The 15498-nt window shown below is 47.7% G+C and overlaps 1 protein-coding gene across 1 annotated transcript in view; it reads right to left on the reverse strand.

Moving 5' to 3' along the window:
- CPS1 (carbamoyl-phosphate synthase 1) overlaps positions 1–15498 on the reverse strand; it is a 204067-nt gene that overhangs the window by 174665 nt on the left and 13904 nt on the right. Inside the window, exons 2-5 of the mRNA XM_068245395.1 lie at positions 14786–14895; positions 13359–13503; positions 11066–11155; positions 8260–8316 (exon numbers count right to left, since the gene is read on the reverse strand). Of these exons, the coding sequence (XP_068101496.1) occupies positions 8260–8316; positions 11066–11155; positions 13359–13503; positions 14786–14895 (402 nt within the window). The remainder of the gene's footprint in view (positions 1–8259; positions 8317–11065; positions 11156–13358; positions 13504–14785; positions 14896–15498) is intronic.

Below are 15498 nucleotides of genomic sequence, written 5' to 3' on the forward strand. Positions count from 1 at the left end.
CACACACTCTATTTCCTTGTGATTACTACTATTTATTGTAACTGCTAGTTGTACTTCCTGACTGTTACTACTTACTTACTGTACTAGACACTCACTCAGTCACCTCGCCCACCAACCCACTCCATTAAAGTACCCCACTTTTCACCCGCCCTTTTAAAAAACGTTTGTGTTTACGCCCAAAACATCGAAGATGTCTGGAAGTGGCAGCCAGCGCGGTTTGTGCAAGGGGAAGGGCAGCAAGGGAATCAGGAGGAGAGGGAGCAGCATTGTGGCAAGCCGCGGGCGCGGCCGCGCCACCATGCACAGTTCCGCAGCAGCAGCGTCAGTGGCTAACATTCCTCCTATAGCCACTGGCTGTGGACGCCTTGGGCGCCGCCCAGCAGGAGCATCTGCAACTCACGCTGCAGAGACACAGCAGCAGCAGCGTGTAGCACCTGCTCCGATTTTCCTCCAGCCGGGTCGGAAACGTCCCATTGAGGAAAAGGATGCAGACACTGTGGTGCAACTGATGACGGAGGATGAGCAGCCCGCCATCAGCTCTGCATCCGAGGCCTCCACCCTCACCATCACCACCACCACCCCTGTTCGCAGCAGCCGCCCAGCAGGGCCTGGGGAGGAGGCCAGTTCACCGTCAGTCGCCGACCTGTCACTCAGCAGTCTTTTTACCCCAGGCACCATCAGGGTATTGTCTGCTGTTGTTGGCGATTTTGAGGAGGAGATGCTGATGGGCACTTTGGGGGAGGAGGGATTGGACAGCAAGACTGTGGCGACAGTCAAGCAGCCCATCCATGCATCAGGAGAGGAGTTTGGGGGGTCATCATCCCAGCAGGACATGTTTCAGGAGGGGGAGGATGATGATGACACGGTGACAGACAGAGACTGGGTGCCACCAGCTCCAGGGGATGTCGTCATCAGCAGCTCTGAGGAGGAGGAGGAGGAGGATGCGCTTGTGGGCCTTGCAAGGAGGCGCATCATTGCAAGCATTGGCAGCAGTAGGCAGGTCCCACAGCCTGCTGGTGTCTCAGGCTCAGCAGCAGCAGCAGCAGCATCTGCCAGTACCACCACCAGCCGCACCCAAGCCCCCCCCCCCCCCAACCACCACAGGGAGACAGGCAGCAGCGGTTCCATGCCGTAGGGGGTTGTTTTTGTCACCAATCTGGCGATTTTTCACCATGCCCACAGTGTACAGCAAGTACGCCACTTGCAACCACTGTCAGAGGAAGTTGAGCAGAGGTGCAGACCCCTTAAAGTTCAGCACCAGCTCGCTCATCAACCACCTTGCTGCGAAACATTTCCACCAGCATGAGGAGTTCCAGAGGCTGAAGGCATCTGGTGCTGGCAGTGGCACCACACCCATCACTGCACAGCCTTCAGCAGCAGCAGCAACAGCAGCCACCCGCCCTCCTGCTCCTCCAGCAGCACCAGCAGGAGTGCGGAAACGCACTGCTCCTCCCCCCTCTGCAACTCCTGCCGCCGACACTGAGGCCTGTTCTGGCAGCCAGTCCTCAGTGGCCTCCTCTGCTGTGTCCGCTGATTCCCGTGCCAGCAAAAGGCCACGCCAGAGCCTTTTGAGCGAGTCCTTCCAGGGGGTGGTTAGGGCTCTGCCTCCCAGCAGCCGTCGCGTGCGGCAGCTGAACGGCTTGCTGGCACGGGCCATGTGCTCCCAACTCCTGCCGTACACGCTCGTGCAGGAGGGGAGCGACATGCGTGCGCTGCTTGCTTGTGCAGCCCCAGACTGGCAGCTCCCCAGCAGACACTTCTTCGCCCGCAAGGCCATTCCTGCACTGCACCGCTTTGTGATGGCCAATGTGGAGCGAGGGCTGGAGCACGCGGTTGGTGAAAGGGTCCACGTCACCATGGACTCCTGGAGCAGCCGCTTCGGGACAGGCCGCTACCTGTCCTTCACTGTCCACTGGGTCAGCTTGGTGGAAGGGGGTGAGGATGGGAGAGCAGCAGCGGGCACAGCAGCAGCAGCAACACAGTGGGTGGTGCCACCCCGCAGGGTCAGGGGAACTGCAGCAGGTTCCTCCGATCCTCTGCCATCCTCCGGCACACCTGGCCAAACCCCCCGCCTCAGCAGCAGCGTGAAGGCCCGCCACTGCCAAGCGCTGCTGCACTTGGTCAGCCTTGGGAAGACCAAGCTGACGGCAACCCATGTGTTGGCCAAACTCCAGGAGCAGGAGAGGATTTGGCTGACCCCCAGAGGCCTCAGAGTCGGAGAGGTGGTGGCCGACAATGGGGCCAATCTGGTTGCCGCAATAGACAGGGGAAACCTGACCCACATCCCCTGTCTTGCCCACGTGCTGAACCTGGTGGTGCAGAAGTTCTTGCGCACCTACCAGGGGATGGGCGAACTGCTGGAAACGGCAAGGAACGTTGTGCGTCACTTCCGGCGCTCGGCTGCAGCCTGTGTGAGCCTGGAAGACGTGCAAAAGGAGCTGGAGCTGCCACGCCATCGGCTGATCCTTGACGTTCCGACTCGCTGGAACTCCACCCTGGCGATGTTGGAGCGTCTGGTTGAACAGAAGCACGCTGTCAACCAGTACCTTGCCCTGACCACTGTTTCCGCCGCTCAGAGAAGGGACAAGACCAGCAACATCCCGTCCATCGTCCCCGATGATGACTGGAGGCACATGCAGCAGGTGTGCTTAGTGCTGGCTCCCTTTCTGCAGGCCACTAACATGGTGAGCAGGGACCATGCTATGGTCTGCGAGTGGGTGCCCCTGGTTTGTCTGCTGAACAGGGCCCTCGATGCTTTGCTGGAACAGGGAGCGGCAGCCTTGGACCAGCAGGAGCGGCAAGCAGCTGCACAGTCCACCTCTGAGGGGGAGGAGGAGGAGGACTTTGTGGAGGTCCCTGACCTTGCTGCTGATGAGGGGGATCAGCACAGCGCAGCTGAGTTGGTGCGGGGGTGGAGAGAGGATGAGGCGGCAGAGGAGGAGGATGAGGACAGCAGCACTGCCATCGATGTGCCAGCACACGTGGCCCGCCTCTTCCCAATGGCAGCGCACATGTTGGCGTGCCTGAGCAGGGACCCCAGAGTGATCCAGATGAAGCAGAGGGAGGAGATCTGGATCAGCATGATGTTGGACCCACGCCTCAAGGGGAAGTTGAGCCAGTTCCTGCCGCCTGCAGGAGGAGACCCAGCGCAACAAATAACGAGCTTACAGCAGGCCCTTGTTGAGCGGTTGGAGGAAGCCTTCCCCCAGCCTTCCACCCCCACTGTCCAGCCAGCACAGAGGCAGCAGCAGGTGCCTGCATCCAGCAGCAAGCGCCCCACAGACCTGCTGTCTCTCAGCAACGAGCTCTACAGGACTGTAGAGGCTCCGGCAGCAGTGACTAGAGAGGAGGTGCATGCAGCAGCATCCTCCTCCGCTCACAGCCAGCGCCTGACCCGAATGGTGGCTGACTACATGGGGTCCTACAGCGGGCTTGACAGCGATGCCCCTGTTGATTCCATGGAGTATTGGGTCAAGCGCCTGGAGATCTGGAGCGAGCTGCGCAGTACGCCCTGGAAGTGCTGTCCTGTCCCCCTTCCAGCGTGCTGTCCGAGCGCTGCTTCAGTGCAGCTGGTGGCGTGGTCACCGAGAAACGCTCACGTCTGTCTCACAAGTCTGTGGACAGACTGACGTTTCTCAAGATGAACCAGGCGTGGGTGGAAGGCGAGTTCCTGGCCCCTGTTGTCGGCGAGAGGGGGACATGAACTGAAGAACCATCGTTAATGTGCCTTACCACCCTTTACCACCTCCTGGCTCCTGCTCACTAAGCCAGCCTGGTTCACTTTGACTATTACGTCGCCTGCAGCCACACATTTTACACCTACAGTGGGCTGCTGTGTACTGCCCTTCTGCTGTCTGTCTGTGTTTCCCACTGTCAGGGTACACAGATTTACCTTCTGCTGCCACTCTGCCACCAGCTATTACATCAAACAATAGCTATATATCTGTGTAATTTGTTTTACAAACAAAACCAAAATAACATAAAAAAAAAAAGGTTTAATTTTTCTGAGGTGCCCGGGTTGAAAACTGTGTTGTCCCAGTTGTGTATTGGACACAATGTGGGCTGCACAACCGCTGTCTGGGACCTCCTGTTGTGTTTATTTACACCCTGGTATCACCGCTAGGTACCAGGGCTATTATGTCACGCTGCCTGCCTCATTGACTGCCTGCTGCCACACACTCATCCTCCTCCTCCTGCTGCTGAATTTACCTCCTGCTGTCTGTGTGTTTCCACTGCCAGGGAGCACATACAATGGCGCTTCCAACATGCGTGCGCCACCAGCTATTTGTTACGCTCAAAAATAGCTGCATTTCTTTAAAAAAACAAAAAAATTATATATACTTTTTATTAATACTGTGTGATATTATTTTTAGAGGTGTCCGGGTTGAAAACTGTGTTGTCCCAGTTGTGTATTGGACATGATGTGGGCTTCACGACCGCTGTCTGGAACCTCATGCTGTGTATTTATGGCCTGGTACCACCGCTAGGTACCACACAGCCTATTATGTCTCGCTGCCTGCCTCATTGACTGCCTACTGCCACACAATCATCCGCCTCCTCCTGCTGCTGCTGCTGAATTTACCTCCTGCTGTCTGTGTGTTTCCACTGCCAGGTAGCACATACAATGGCGCTTCCAACATGCGTGCGCCACCAGCTATTTATTACGCTCAAAAATAGCTGCATTTCTTTAAAAAAAAAATATAAAAGAGAAATAAGTGAAGAAGAAGAAGACGATATAGAAAAAGAAGGAGAAGAAGAAGAAGAAGAAGGAGAAGAAGATGAAGAAGATGAAGAAGATGAAGAAGAAGAAGATGAAGAAGATGAAGAAGATGAAGAAGAAGAAGATGAAGAAGATGAAGAAGAAGATGAAGAAGATGAAGAAGATGAAGAAGAAGAAGATGAAGAAGATGAAGAAGATGAAGAAGATGTAGAAGAAGAAGATGAAGAAGAAGATGAAGTAGATGAAGAAGATGAAGATGAAGAAGATGAAGAAGATGAAGATGAAGAAGATGAAGAAGATGAAGAAGATGAAGAAGATGAAGAAGAAGAAGATGATGATGATGAAGAAGATGAAGAAGAAGAAGATGAAGAAGAAGAAGAAGAAGACAATATAGAAGAAGAAGAAGAAGAAGAAAATAAAGAAGAAGATATAGAAGAAGAAGATATAGAAGAAGAAGATATAGAAGAAGAAGAAGAAGATATAGAAGATAAAAAAAGAAGAAGAAGAAGAAGAAGAAGTATATACAGTACTGAACAAAATTCTGGACACAACTTCTCTTTCCACCTTTTTTTTTAAAGGAACATCCCCACATAATCACTTGCTGTTGTTACTTGGAAAAAAAGATGTTTCTTGCATCATTCACCCTCAAAACAAGTGTTGGAAGCTATTTAAGGCCAATTCGAATAGTCAGCTCGAATAATGAGCTCGAATACCGACTCGAATAGTGAGCTCGAAGTCCGAGGTCGAATCGAATAGTAAAAAATATTCGACTTGAATAATCGACTGAATTCGAATAATTTACTATTCGAATTCGACCAAACTCGAATAATAAAAAGGGGTATCCGAGCATCACTAGTTGGTACGCGTTTTTTTTTTCTTCTCCATAGTAGTGCATTGTGAAAAAAATTTCAGCTAAAACGCGTTAAGTGTGAAAGGTGCCATAGGAAATCCTGGGCATTACTTTGAAAATCATTTGTCCTTTTAGTTATAACTGAGAGCAATAACTGAGAGCAACTGATTAAGTGTAAACGGGGCCTAAGACCTAAGGGGTACAATGTACACAGGGGTTACTGTTGTTTAAAATCCAACATGCCAGATCTTTAAACAAGCACATGGGACACTAATACTGATTCTAGATTCCCAGGGCAATGGCTACCTCAGGCAAGATCCATCTAGCATGAGTACAAAGCTTAACACTAATTCTCGAACAGCACTATTCCCAGACTGAAGAAGATGCAAGGATTGCCCGTTGGCTGCACACAAAATCCCTCCTCCTAGATGGCATCATTAGAATAATACGCAGGGGAGCTGTGAGCAATGAGCAGGGGATCTGTGAATAATGAGCATAAGAACTGTGATCATCATCACATCGACAATTGATCTGTATAGGTAAATGGCTTCTTGATTACAATTGAAGTGATGTGTTGCAATAGTCTAATCAAAGTAAATGTTTTTCCTACGTTGCCTGGACTTAATAGTACCCAAGCCGAAGCTCATACAAAATTAGACACCTAAAGAGAGGGAACCCTCCGGATCCTATTGAGGCTTCCCTCCCTGCTTTGGTGTCCCCCGTCGCTGAGCACGGCCCCCCCGAAGATTACTGACAATGCATTGTCACTAATCATATCGGGGCCACACAGTTTTTCTTCCTCAAGCGTGGCTGCGCAACAGCCGACCCAGCCTGCCTGCACATTCACAGTAAGCCAGAGCCACGGGCTCCATGCTACTGCACATGCGTGGGTGGGCTAGCACGGCTAGTGCGCAGTCACGCTTCAGAAGGAAGTGCCAGGCTCAACAACAGAGGCTTGAAATCAGCGAGGGAACCTAAGGCTTCCCTCTTTTAAGGTATGGCTCTGATTTTGATCCCCAGCTTCGGCTCGGTAGTGTTGGGCGAACACTGTTCGCCACTGTTCGGGTTCGCCCGGATTTTGGCCTGTTCGGGTTCGGTTCGGCACCCCCCGAACACCTCATGGTGTTCGGGAGGGTGCTCGGCCACGCTGCCCAAACCCGAACAGGCCCTCTGTGTTCGGCCGAACACAGCCGTGTCCGGCCGAAAAGCCCCCTATAGGGTCCTAGCATAAAGGGAGAGCATGCCCCGAGCGCACAGGGGGTCGGAAATGCCCTCCACCCCTCCCCGCTAAGCTCTCCCTTCTGCTGGACCCTATAAAATTAAATAGAAGTCCCCCAAAAGTACCTTGCAGGCTGGCAGGAGGAGGGCAGGAAGAGTACAGCCGGAGATCCTAGGCGCTAGTACCATCTGGTACTTCCGCCCTCTCTCTGACTCACTTCCTGTTTACATTTGAAGTCGCGTCAAGTGAGAGCAGAAGTACCGCGATGACGCGTACGAGGGTACGTGTCATCATGTAGATGACGCGTACCCTTGTACGTGTCATCGCGGTACTTCTGCTCTCTCTTGACGTGACTTCAAATGTAAACAGGAAGTGCGTCAGAGAGAGGGCAGAAGTACCAGATGGTACTAGCGCCTAGGATCTCCGGCTGCCCTCTTCCTGCCCTCCTCCTGCCAGCCTGCAAGGTACTTTCGGGGTACTTCTATTTAATTTTATAGGGTCCAGCAAAAGGGAGAGCTTAGCGGGGAGGGGTGGGGGGCATTTCTGACCCCCCCCCCCCCCGCGCTCGGGGCATGCTCTCCCTTTATGCTGGGACCCTATAGGGGGCCCCAAAGGGACATATTCGGGGTCCCCATAGACTAGCATTGCGTTCGGGGTTCGGCCCGAACATGCCGAATATCGGGGGCATGTTCGGCCGAACGACCCCGAACTTCTGGATGTTCGCCCAACACTACGGCTCGGGATCACTTTAAGTTTATTGCCTGTGTACATAAAAAGCAATGCAAAGACACCACAACACATAAACACACTGCATTTGTACTGCAGTTGTGCCACATTCATACTGCAGTTCTTGTACATTTACAGTGGATGGAATATAAAATGCCACATTCCGAAAACCACAATGGGGCACAACTATAATTCAGATGCAGCTCAACTGCAGAAAAAAGTTTAAGTACAAAAACCGCACTGTAGGTTTACTTGACAGTACAAATGTTGACTGTTGGGAACGCGTTGACAGGTCCCATGATTGGCATTTAAAAAACGCGTTTGCGATTGCACTTGGCAATTTTCAGTGTGTACTGGCCCTTACTTTGGTCGTTTTTGATTTTACCTCACTTCTTTTTGCAGATGACCAGAACAGGAGGTGAGGATACTGTACATCTGCCAAATTGTTTCTAAGACAGCTCCTAAACTTGATAGAGGTCTCAGTCTTGTCACCACACAACTAAAAAGTGTCATGGATGTCACTGGGTGGAAATTCACCATGATTTTTTTCCTCCCCGTGACATCTATGATGAGGACGAGCAGTCAGAAAATTTTCCCCAAAAACGGACTGCAACATAAGCCAAGAGCTTCCCAAATCTATCATCTTCCATTGCAAAATTCTCAAAATAATAGAGGTTAAACGTCATGCTTCCCCATTACCAGTCCCATGTATTATCAATGAGACACAGAAGGTTGATGGATTACCTTATCTCTGATCTTCTTTGCCAACATTCTGGTATCAATTCCACATATTGCAGGAACCTAATGAAGAAGAATGTGATCAAATGATAAGGAGACACGTAAGGGCATATCATAACCAAAGAAACTGAATACTATACAAAAGCATCACCCTTATGATTCCAGCAATAGCACTAAACTTCAACTCGCTTATATAAAAAATACTGTAAAGATCAAGTGTTGCAATATGCAGAATCATGAAAAGTCCACAAGATGGCAGCATGGTATAGCAGACCTGGTGACTGCAGAAAGCTGTAAATAAGAATTATGTCATTTATTGTCTCATTCATAAGATTAAAAAGCAAGCTTTCATCTTCTACAGACACTCATCCTGTTTTCATAAGAAGATATTTATTATATTGAAGGTGTGCTCCTAAAATAGGTCCCTTTCTGACCGAATCTGATCAAAGAGGGACCTAGACTCTGGAGATTGGTGTGTGCAATGTCTGGGCAGGCAATACTCTAGATTAAGCATGAAATCAAGGGTTGCTTGGATACCCCAATGACTGATTCGAGTGATCACGATCACGACTCTGCCCACTTCCGAATTGATTGTGATCATGGATAGAAGCAGCAAACCTATTTGAATGCAGTTTTGAGTTGAAATTCCGCATTGAATCCGCAATTTGTGATTTCCCGCCGACGTTAGCAGTTAATATCAAAGCCCCCTTACATGCTAGAATTACCAAATTTGCAGGGGATGTTAAGTAGAACAGTGAGAACAAGATGTAAAAAAACCTAATAGTTTTTGAGAAAATCGATTTTATTTTACAGTGTGAGACTGAGAGCAGTGCATGGGGGACAAGGGATTAAAAGGGCTCGGGAGGGGGGACCCAACGTCATTTTTTTTTTTATTTCCCACACTCTGAACATTAAAAAAAAGTTTCCCCGAAATAGGTAAAGTTGCCAGGGATCTTTATACAGCTATATTGCGGCTGTATAGCAATCCTTGGCCAAAGCGTTGCAACTTCAGAAGGGTTTCCAGGGGATCCGTAGGCACTGGGTACAGACGCCCTGGAAACCCTGTCATTGTTCTTTCTTTTGATATATGTAAATTTACAGTACCATTAAATTTTCTACATTATCTGTCATTTACCGCATTTCAATGTATACTTTTTTCCTATTGAAACTTTAAAATCGATTTTCTCAAAAACTTTAAGGTGTTTTTGAAATTTTTTTGTTCTCTTGTTCCCACTGTAATACTTAAAGAGACACTGAAGCGAAAAAAAAAAATGATGATATTATGATTTGTATGTGTAGTACAGCTAAGAAATAAAACATTAAGATCAGTTACATCAGTCTAATTGTTTCCAGTACAGGAAGAGTTGAGAAACTCCAGTTGTTATCTCTATGCAAACAAGCCATTAAGCTCTCCGACTAAGTTAGTTGTGGAGAGGGCTGTTATCTGACTTTTATTATCTCAACTGTTCCTGGACTATTTACTTTTCCTCTGTCAGAGGAGATGTCATTACTTCACAGACTGCTCTGAAAGAATCATTTTGAATGCTGAGTGTTGTGTAATCTGCACATATTATAGAATAATGCAATGTTAGAAAAAACACTATATACCTGAAAATAAAAGTATGAGAATATTTTCTTTGCTGCTAATCTTCTAGTAATTATTTATAGTACAACCAATTCATTATATCATATTTTTTTTCGCTTCAGTGTCTCTTTAACATACCCTGCAAATTTGGTGTTTCTAGCATGTACGGGGCCTTTGCTATTAACCACTAAAGTCGGCGGGTTTTTACCTGACTCATGATTATGGCTGGAATCCAAATCACGAGTCGGATTTGGAATGCGATCATGAGTGCATTTGAAACCGGCATTTGTGATTGCAGCTGATCACGAATGCCGATTTCGACCTTGTGATCGCAAAAATCATCTCATGATCACGAGGTAGTGGTGATCACAAGCTCGTGATGAGCACCCCTGATGAAATCTATTGGAAATCATCCTGTTTCTGCCCTCCAAGAGTATATGTGTCCTGATCTCCATGCCATGTGCAGTGTTGAAGACTCACTTGTCATACGCCGGTGCAAATCCTGGCCTCCTCTAGTGTCTGGCATCACCATGAACCCCTGTACCATGTGACACTGGCACATGTAGTGATATCACTACATACACCGGTGACATACGGTACAGATGTTCACGGAAATCCCACACAACAGAGGAGACCAGCATTTGTGCCAACGACAGGTGAGCCTTCAACACTGTACGTGGCATAGGGGTGGGGGAGACATATACACTTGAGGGACACCAGCCGGGGGTCCATCGGTCGTTGCAATATTGAATGCTGTTACCGCCATGCACGAGATTAAGCCCTTGCGATTGGTGATTTTCCATCAACCGATTTTGGCAAGAAATCAACCAAAAGATTGGCTTCCCCTTAAAATTGTGCCTCAATTATGATTGACATATGACACACCTATGGCATAGATTATAATACAAATTCATTATCTTTTCACATTACCTTTAGTGTCTTACTGTGGCTTTTAATATGTACAGTGACTAATTTATAGAGAGAATTTCATTATTACTGTATTGCTATAAAACTATTATTTAATTAAAAAGCTTGATCCTGTACAGTCAGGCACACTGATGTGCACTTATTAGTGTTGTAAACACATTTACAACTATTTTTTAACATTAACATTACCTACTGCTGCTCATTCTAGTGTAGTTAAAGTCACTCTAATACTTTGTACAGTGTTCAATGGCTCCCCCTTGTGGTTAACAAAATTAAATCATGAAAAGACTTGATACTAACCTTTTCTTCATGCAGCCATTCAGATAGTGACTTCACTGCTCCCCAGTGATTGTAGTCAGGACTGTAATCAAGCACCAGCAAACCAGATGCCTAATACAATACAGAGGATATTACAGTACGGTTGACTTAAAAAGTATATGGAAAAGACAACATATAAAATATGTATTTTTATATCACCTGTACAATTTTCCAACACAGCATCACAATGGCCCTTAAAATGTCTCTACACTGACAGTCAGTTATGTAGGAGAATGTTTTTCCTTTCCCCCTTTTCCCCCACACAATCCATCAAACATCTCGTACCATTGCAAGGTAACTTTGTGGGCCCACCTTTCCTGGGCCTGGTACTGGCCTGTATCTCTCTGATGGGGGGTCCTGCCCAATCATCAAGGCCACACCTCCTTTCATAGACCTGAACAGGAGGGAAGTAAAGTGGCTGTCCTTGTTTGATCCCACAATCCACTTCACCAGATCCCAAGAACCTCAAATCAATGTGGTGCTCTCGCCCACCATCACCACACTCCTTTAAACTCCTGCTCCCTTGCAGTTATTTAATTTTAAAGGCCCTATCACACTAAGTCCTTTGCACCTCAATGCTACGCAATGCAAGTATATCCCTATGGGGCTTTCGCATCCAGTGCATGTCTGTGTATTCTGATCAGGCCCGGCCCTAGACTTTTTGCCGCCTGAGGCAAGCTTTCAAAAAATCGCCACCCCCCAAGCCGTGGGTGTGAGGGGCCGCCCGAGCTGGTGGGGATAGCGGGCAGGAAGGGGGTATTGGGACTAGCGTCGGGGAGGGAGGGTCAGACCCCCCCCTCCCTTGCCTGGGTCCCCCGTCCTCTGCTCCCCTCCAGCTTTAAACAGTTATGTCGCTGGCTGCAGCTATAAGAGGCAACGGGCGGGGATCACTCACCTCTTCCTCGTTCCAGCCTGCGCTCCACTGACGTCACTTCCTGCTATGCCGCAGGAAGTGACGTCAGTGGAGCGCAGGCTGGAACGAGGAAGAGGTGAGTGATTCCCGCCCGTTGCCTCTTATAGCTGCAGCCAGCGACGTAACTGTTTAAAGCTGGAGGGGAGCCGGAGGACGGGGGACCCAGGCGAGGGAGGGGTGGTCCGACCCCCCTCCCCGCCACTAGGCCCAATACCCCCTTCCTGCCCTCTATCCCCTCTAACTCGGGCGGCCCCCCACGGACGGGCGGGTGCAGCCCCCCAGAAGTGCCGCCTGAGGCAAAAGTTTCACCCCGCCTCATGGGCGGGCCGGCCCTGATTCTGATGCAGTTATGCACAGCATGCTTTGTGATAACAAGGCAAAACATGTGTTTACAGTGGGAGTGGGGCACACTTTTATTGTACTATATGTCTCACTGTATGGTCGCACTAATTTTCATAGTGTGAAATAGCTCTTAATAAAATGCTTAAAAAATATAAAAACAGTAACTATATTCAAGCTAGTTAAGCAGTAGGCCAATAAGTCATGTGTGGTGCTCAAGAAAGCTCACCAAAGACAACAGAAATTGACATGGGCATCACACATGCTAGGGTGGGTGGCATGGTAGCATGGTAGCCTAGCAATGTTGGAATCCCTGTTTCAAATCAAGGCCAGGAAACTACCTGCATGGAGACTTAGATTTCTACATGGAACAGAGAATCCACGTGGCACTACTGTATACGTTTGTGCATTTTGCCTTAGTCTGCAACTCTGGCCCAATGTATTACAGTGCAATTTCAGAACTGTAGTGGTGAGTACAAGATCTTTACCTGAGTTATTTAATAGCAGGGGCTATCTCAGACCTATGCTCCAGGATTGGTTTATGTATACATATAGCAGCACATGCATGCATATCCCATTGTGTCAGTGAATTAAGGATTAGAAAAGAAAGGCACAAGCAGGTGTCTGCACTTTGGTAGTGTTGTTAATTGAGTCACTTCTGATGATTTGACAGCCTAAAAATTTCTATTTACAGTACGGTAAGTGTAGTCGTGCTAGTAAAAGCAGACACATGTTTGACTGCTATTGATTCTGTAAACAGTGAAATGGACCTTTGTACCACACATTTAAATAAAGCCATTCCTAGTTTCTGGTTCAAAGTTTATCTGTTAATTGTGGAGAACGTAGACATGTAGAGGCAGCATGATCATGCACTGGAACGCTGCCAAGTCGTACGCCGTGTATGTAAAATACCGGCTACATGTTGGGTAGTGAGCCAATTCTTAGAACTGTACAGATGGGCCACAGGGTTTACATTACAGAAAAAGGGAAATTCAGTGAAGCCTTGTATCGTGATAGTCTTACCTGGATCTTCTCTGATTCAATATATTTCATGAGCCCGTAAGCATCTCGTGCCTTGGTGTCAGGGGCTCCGCCATTTCCGATGATTGGGTTGGCAAGAGTGAGAATCTGACCATGATAGCTTGGATCTGTCAACGTTTCTACATAGCTGGGGAAACAAGACAATACAGAAAACACACTTCAGTTTCTACCATTCTGTATGGAAAGCACAATCATATTCTGGTCTCTGTGTTCGAGGCAGTTTTTTTTCTCCTTTCAATCTTGATGAAGGTTGTAATACATAAGGCCATTTTCTACTGCAGTATACGAAAATTAGGGTACTTCTCTTCTGTCTAAGTAATATTTACTTATTTATACTAACAATGATAACAGTGCTCATGTATTCAACAATAATATAAACAGACAATCCATGAAGATTGACCCAATCGGACTCTAAGCAGACGACATATACACTAGCTTGGCAGGGGCGCTTCCTTGCCGACTGTATTTTCAGCATACAAAAGTCTTTTGGAAAGAAGTTAGTATAAACAGAGCTCAGTTGTCCGCACTCCTCATATCCACTCCAATAGAGGGTCCCCTCTCAGTTAACTCACCAGATCTGGCAGCCAACATGGGCCCATCTGTGCCTATGGAGTGTAGGCCACTCCTTCCCCCTCTGGCAACCTTGCTGTGCTCCAAAGTCCAAAAGCGGGGTAAACTCCCTAATGCAGACTTATTATTGTCTCTGTGCTTTGGCTCTCCAAATTCTACAGCTTCCGTCTGCCACTCCACAGGCACAGAGAGGCCTTTTTTGTCTGCAAGATCTGGTGAGTTGTTAACTGAAGCAGGGACCTCCTATTGAAGTGGATGTGGTCAACTGAGCCAAAATATCAAAGAGCCAAAATATCAGTATAACATCCGAGTACTTATTATAATTATTATTACTATTAAAACAAATGTGAAGCATACTGAAAACAAAAAGTCAGATGCTCACCTATGGAGAGGGAAAGCTCTTGATCTCATAAAACCTCTTCTGTCCTTTCTCAGTGTCATCATCATTCAGTGCTGTCCCCCATTCAAATTTGCCTTCTCCAGGAGCACTCGTGTCCCACAGTGCTTCCAAGGATGGGCAGCATTGTATGGCGAGTGCCTGCACACACATGCACAGTACAGAACTGGCCGTCTTCGGAAGCACTGGTGGACACAAGTGCTTCGGAAGCCTTCTGAGGATCTTCCAAGGTGTATTTAACCAGTTGAATAACTGCAACGTGGATGACAGCACTGGAACGAGGATACAGAGAGAGGATTGGGAAGGCGCTGTAGGATCCAGAACCTTCCCTCTCCATAGATGAATATCAGACCTCTTTTGTTGTGTCGTTTCAATGTCACATTAATTTAAAAGAAAGAAGTTTGGTCTTTGGTAAAGGCCAAAATTCATGGATTCAACTCACCCGCCCAATCCAGTGTTAAAGATGACTTCACCGGCTACTGATGAAGGGTGCCCAAATGAGTAACCTTTGATTTTTGTTCCATCTTCTAGCACTATATTAGCAGTCTGTGCCTGGAAAAAAACAGTTAAATTGTTAGCATATTATTAGCACATTTGCAGTGTTTTAAGCTACTAACTAGTTACTACAAACAGTCTCTCTAACTATAAACAACCTAAAATTTAGAGAGAGCTGTGGAGAAGCTACAAACATCTACCCTCCCATATTAATGTTTGATTGTCATGGTCATCAGACAATAGAGGGAGAAATGTTTGATGTAGCTATTTGCCACATGCGATCTGCATGGTGCCCCAACTAGGCTAGGAGGGTGAGATGCCACTTCTTCCCTGGACCACTCCACCCCACTTCTTCCCTGGACCACTCCTCCCCACTTCTTCCCTGGACCACTCCTCCCCACTTCTCCCCTGAACAAAACAGTGAGAAGTGAAGCTGTAGGGAATATGGTACTAACTAAAACTTTCTTTCTTATCCGACTTTCTGTAATTCAAATGGACTTGATCTAAGCATTAGTTTTGACTTATATTCTTTAACCATCAGCTTTTCCAGCAAAACTTTGGAAGACTCAGTAACCACTGAAAAAGTTATTTTGTCTGTGTTTAGAAAACAATGTAGTGGCCATTCAATTTTGCAACTTATGCTAGGCACACACTATGAGA

Source organism: Hyperolius riggenbachi, chromosome 7 (assembly GCF_040937935.1).
Source record: "Hyperolius riggenbachi isolate aHypRig1 chromosome 7, aHypRig1.pri, whole genome shotgun sequence".
NCBI lineage: Eukaryota > Metazoa > Chordata > Amphibia > Anura > Hyperoliidae > Hyperolius > Hyperolius riggenbachi.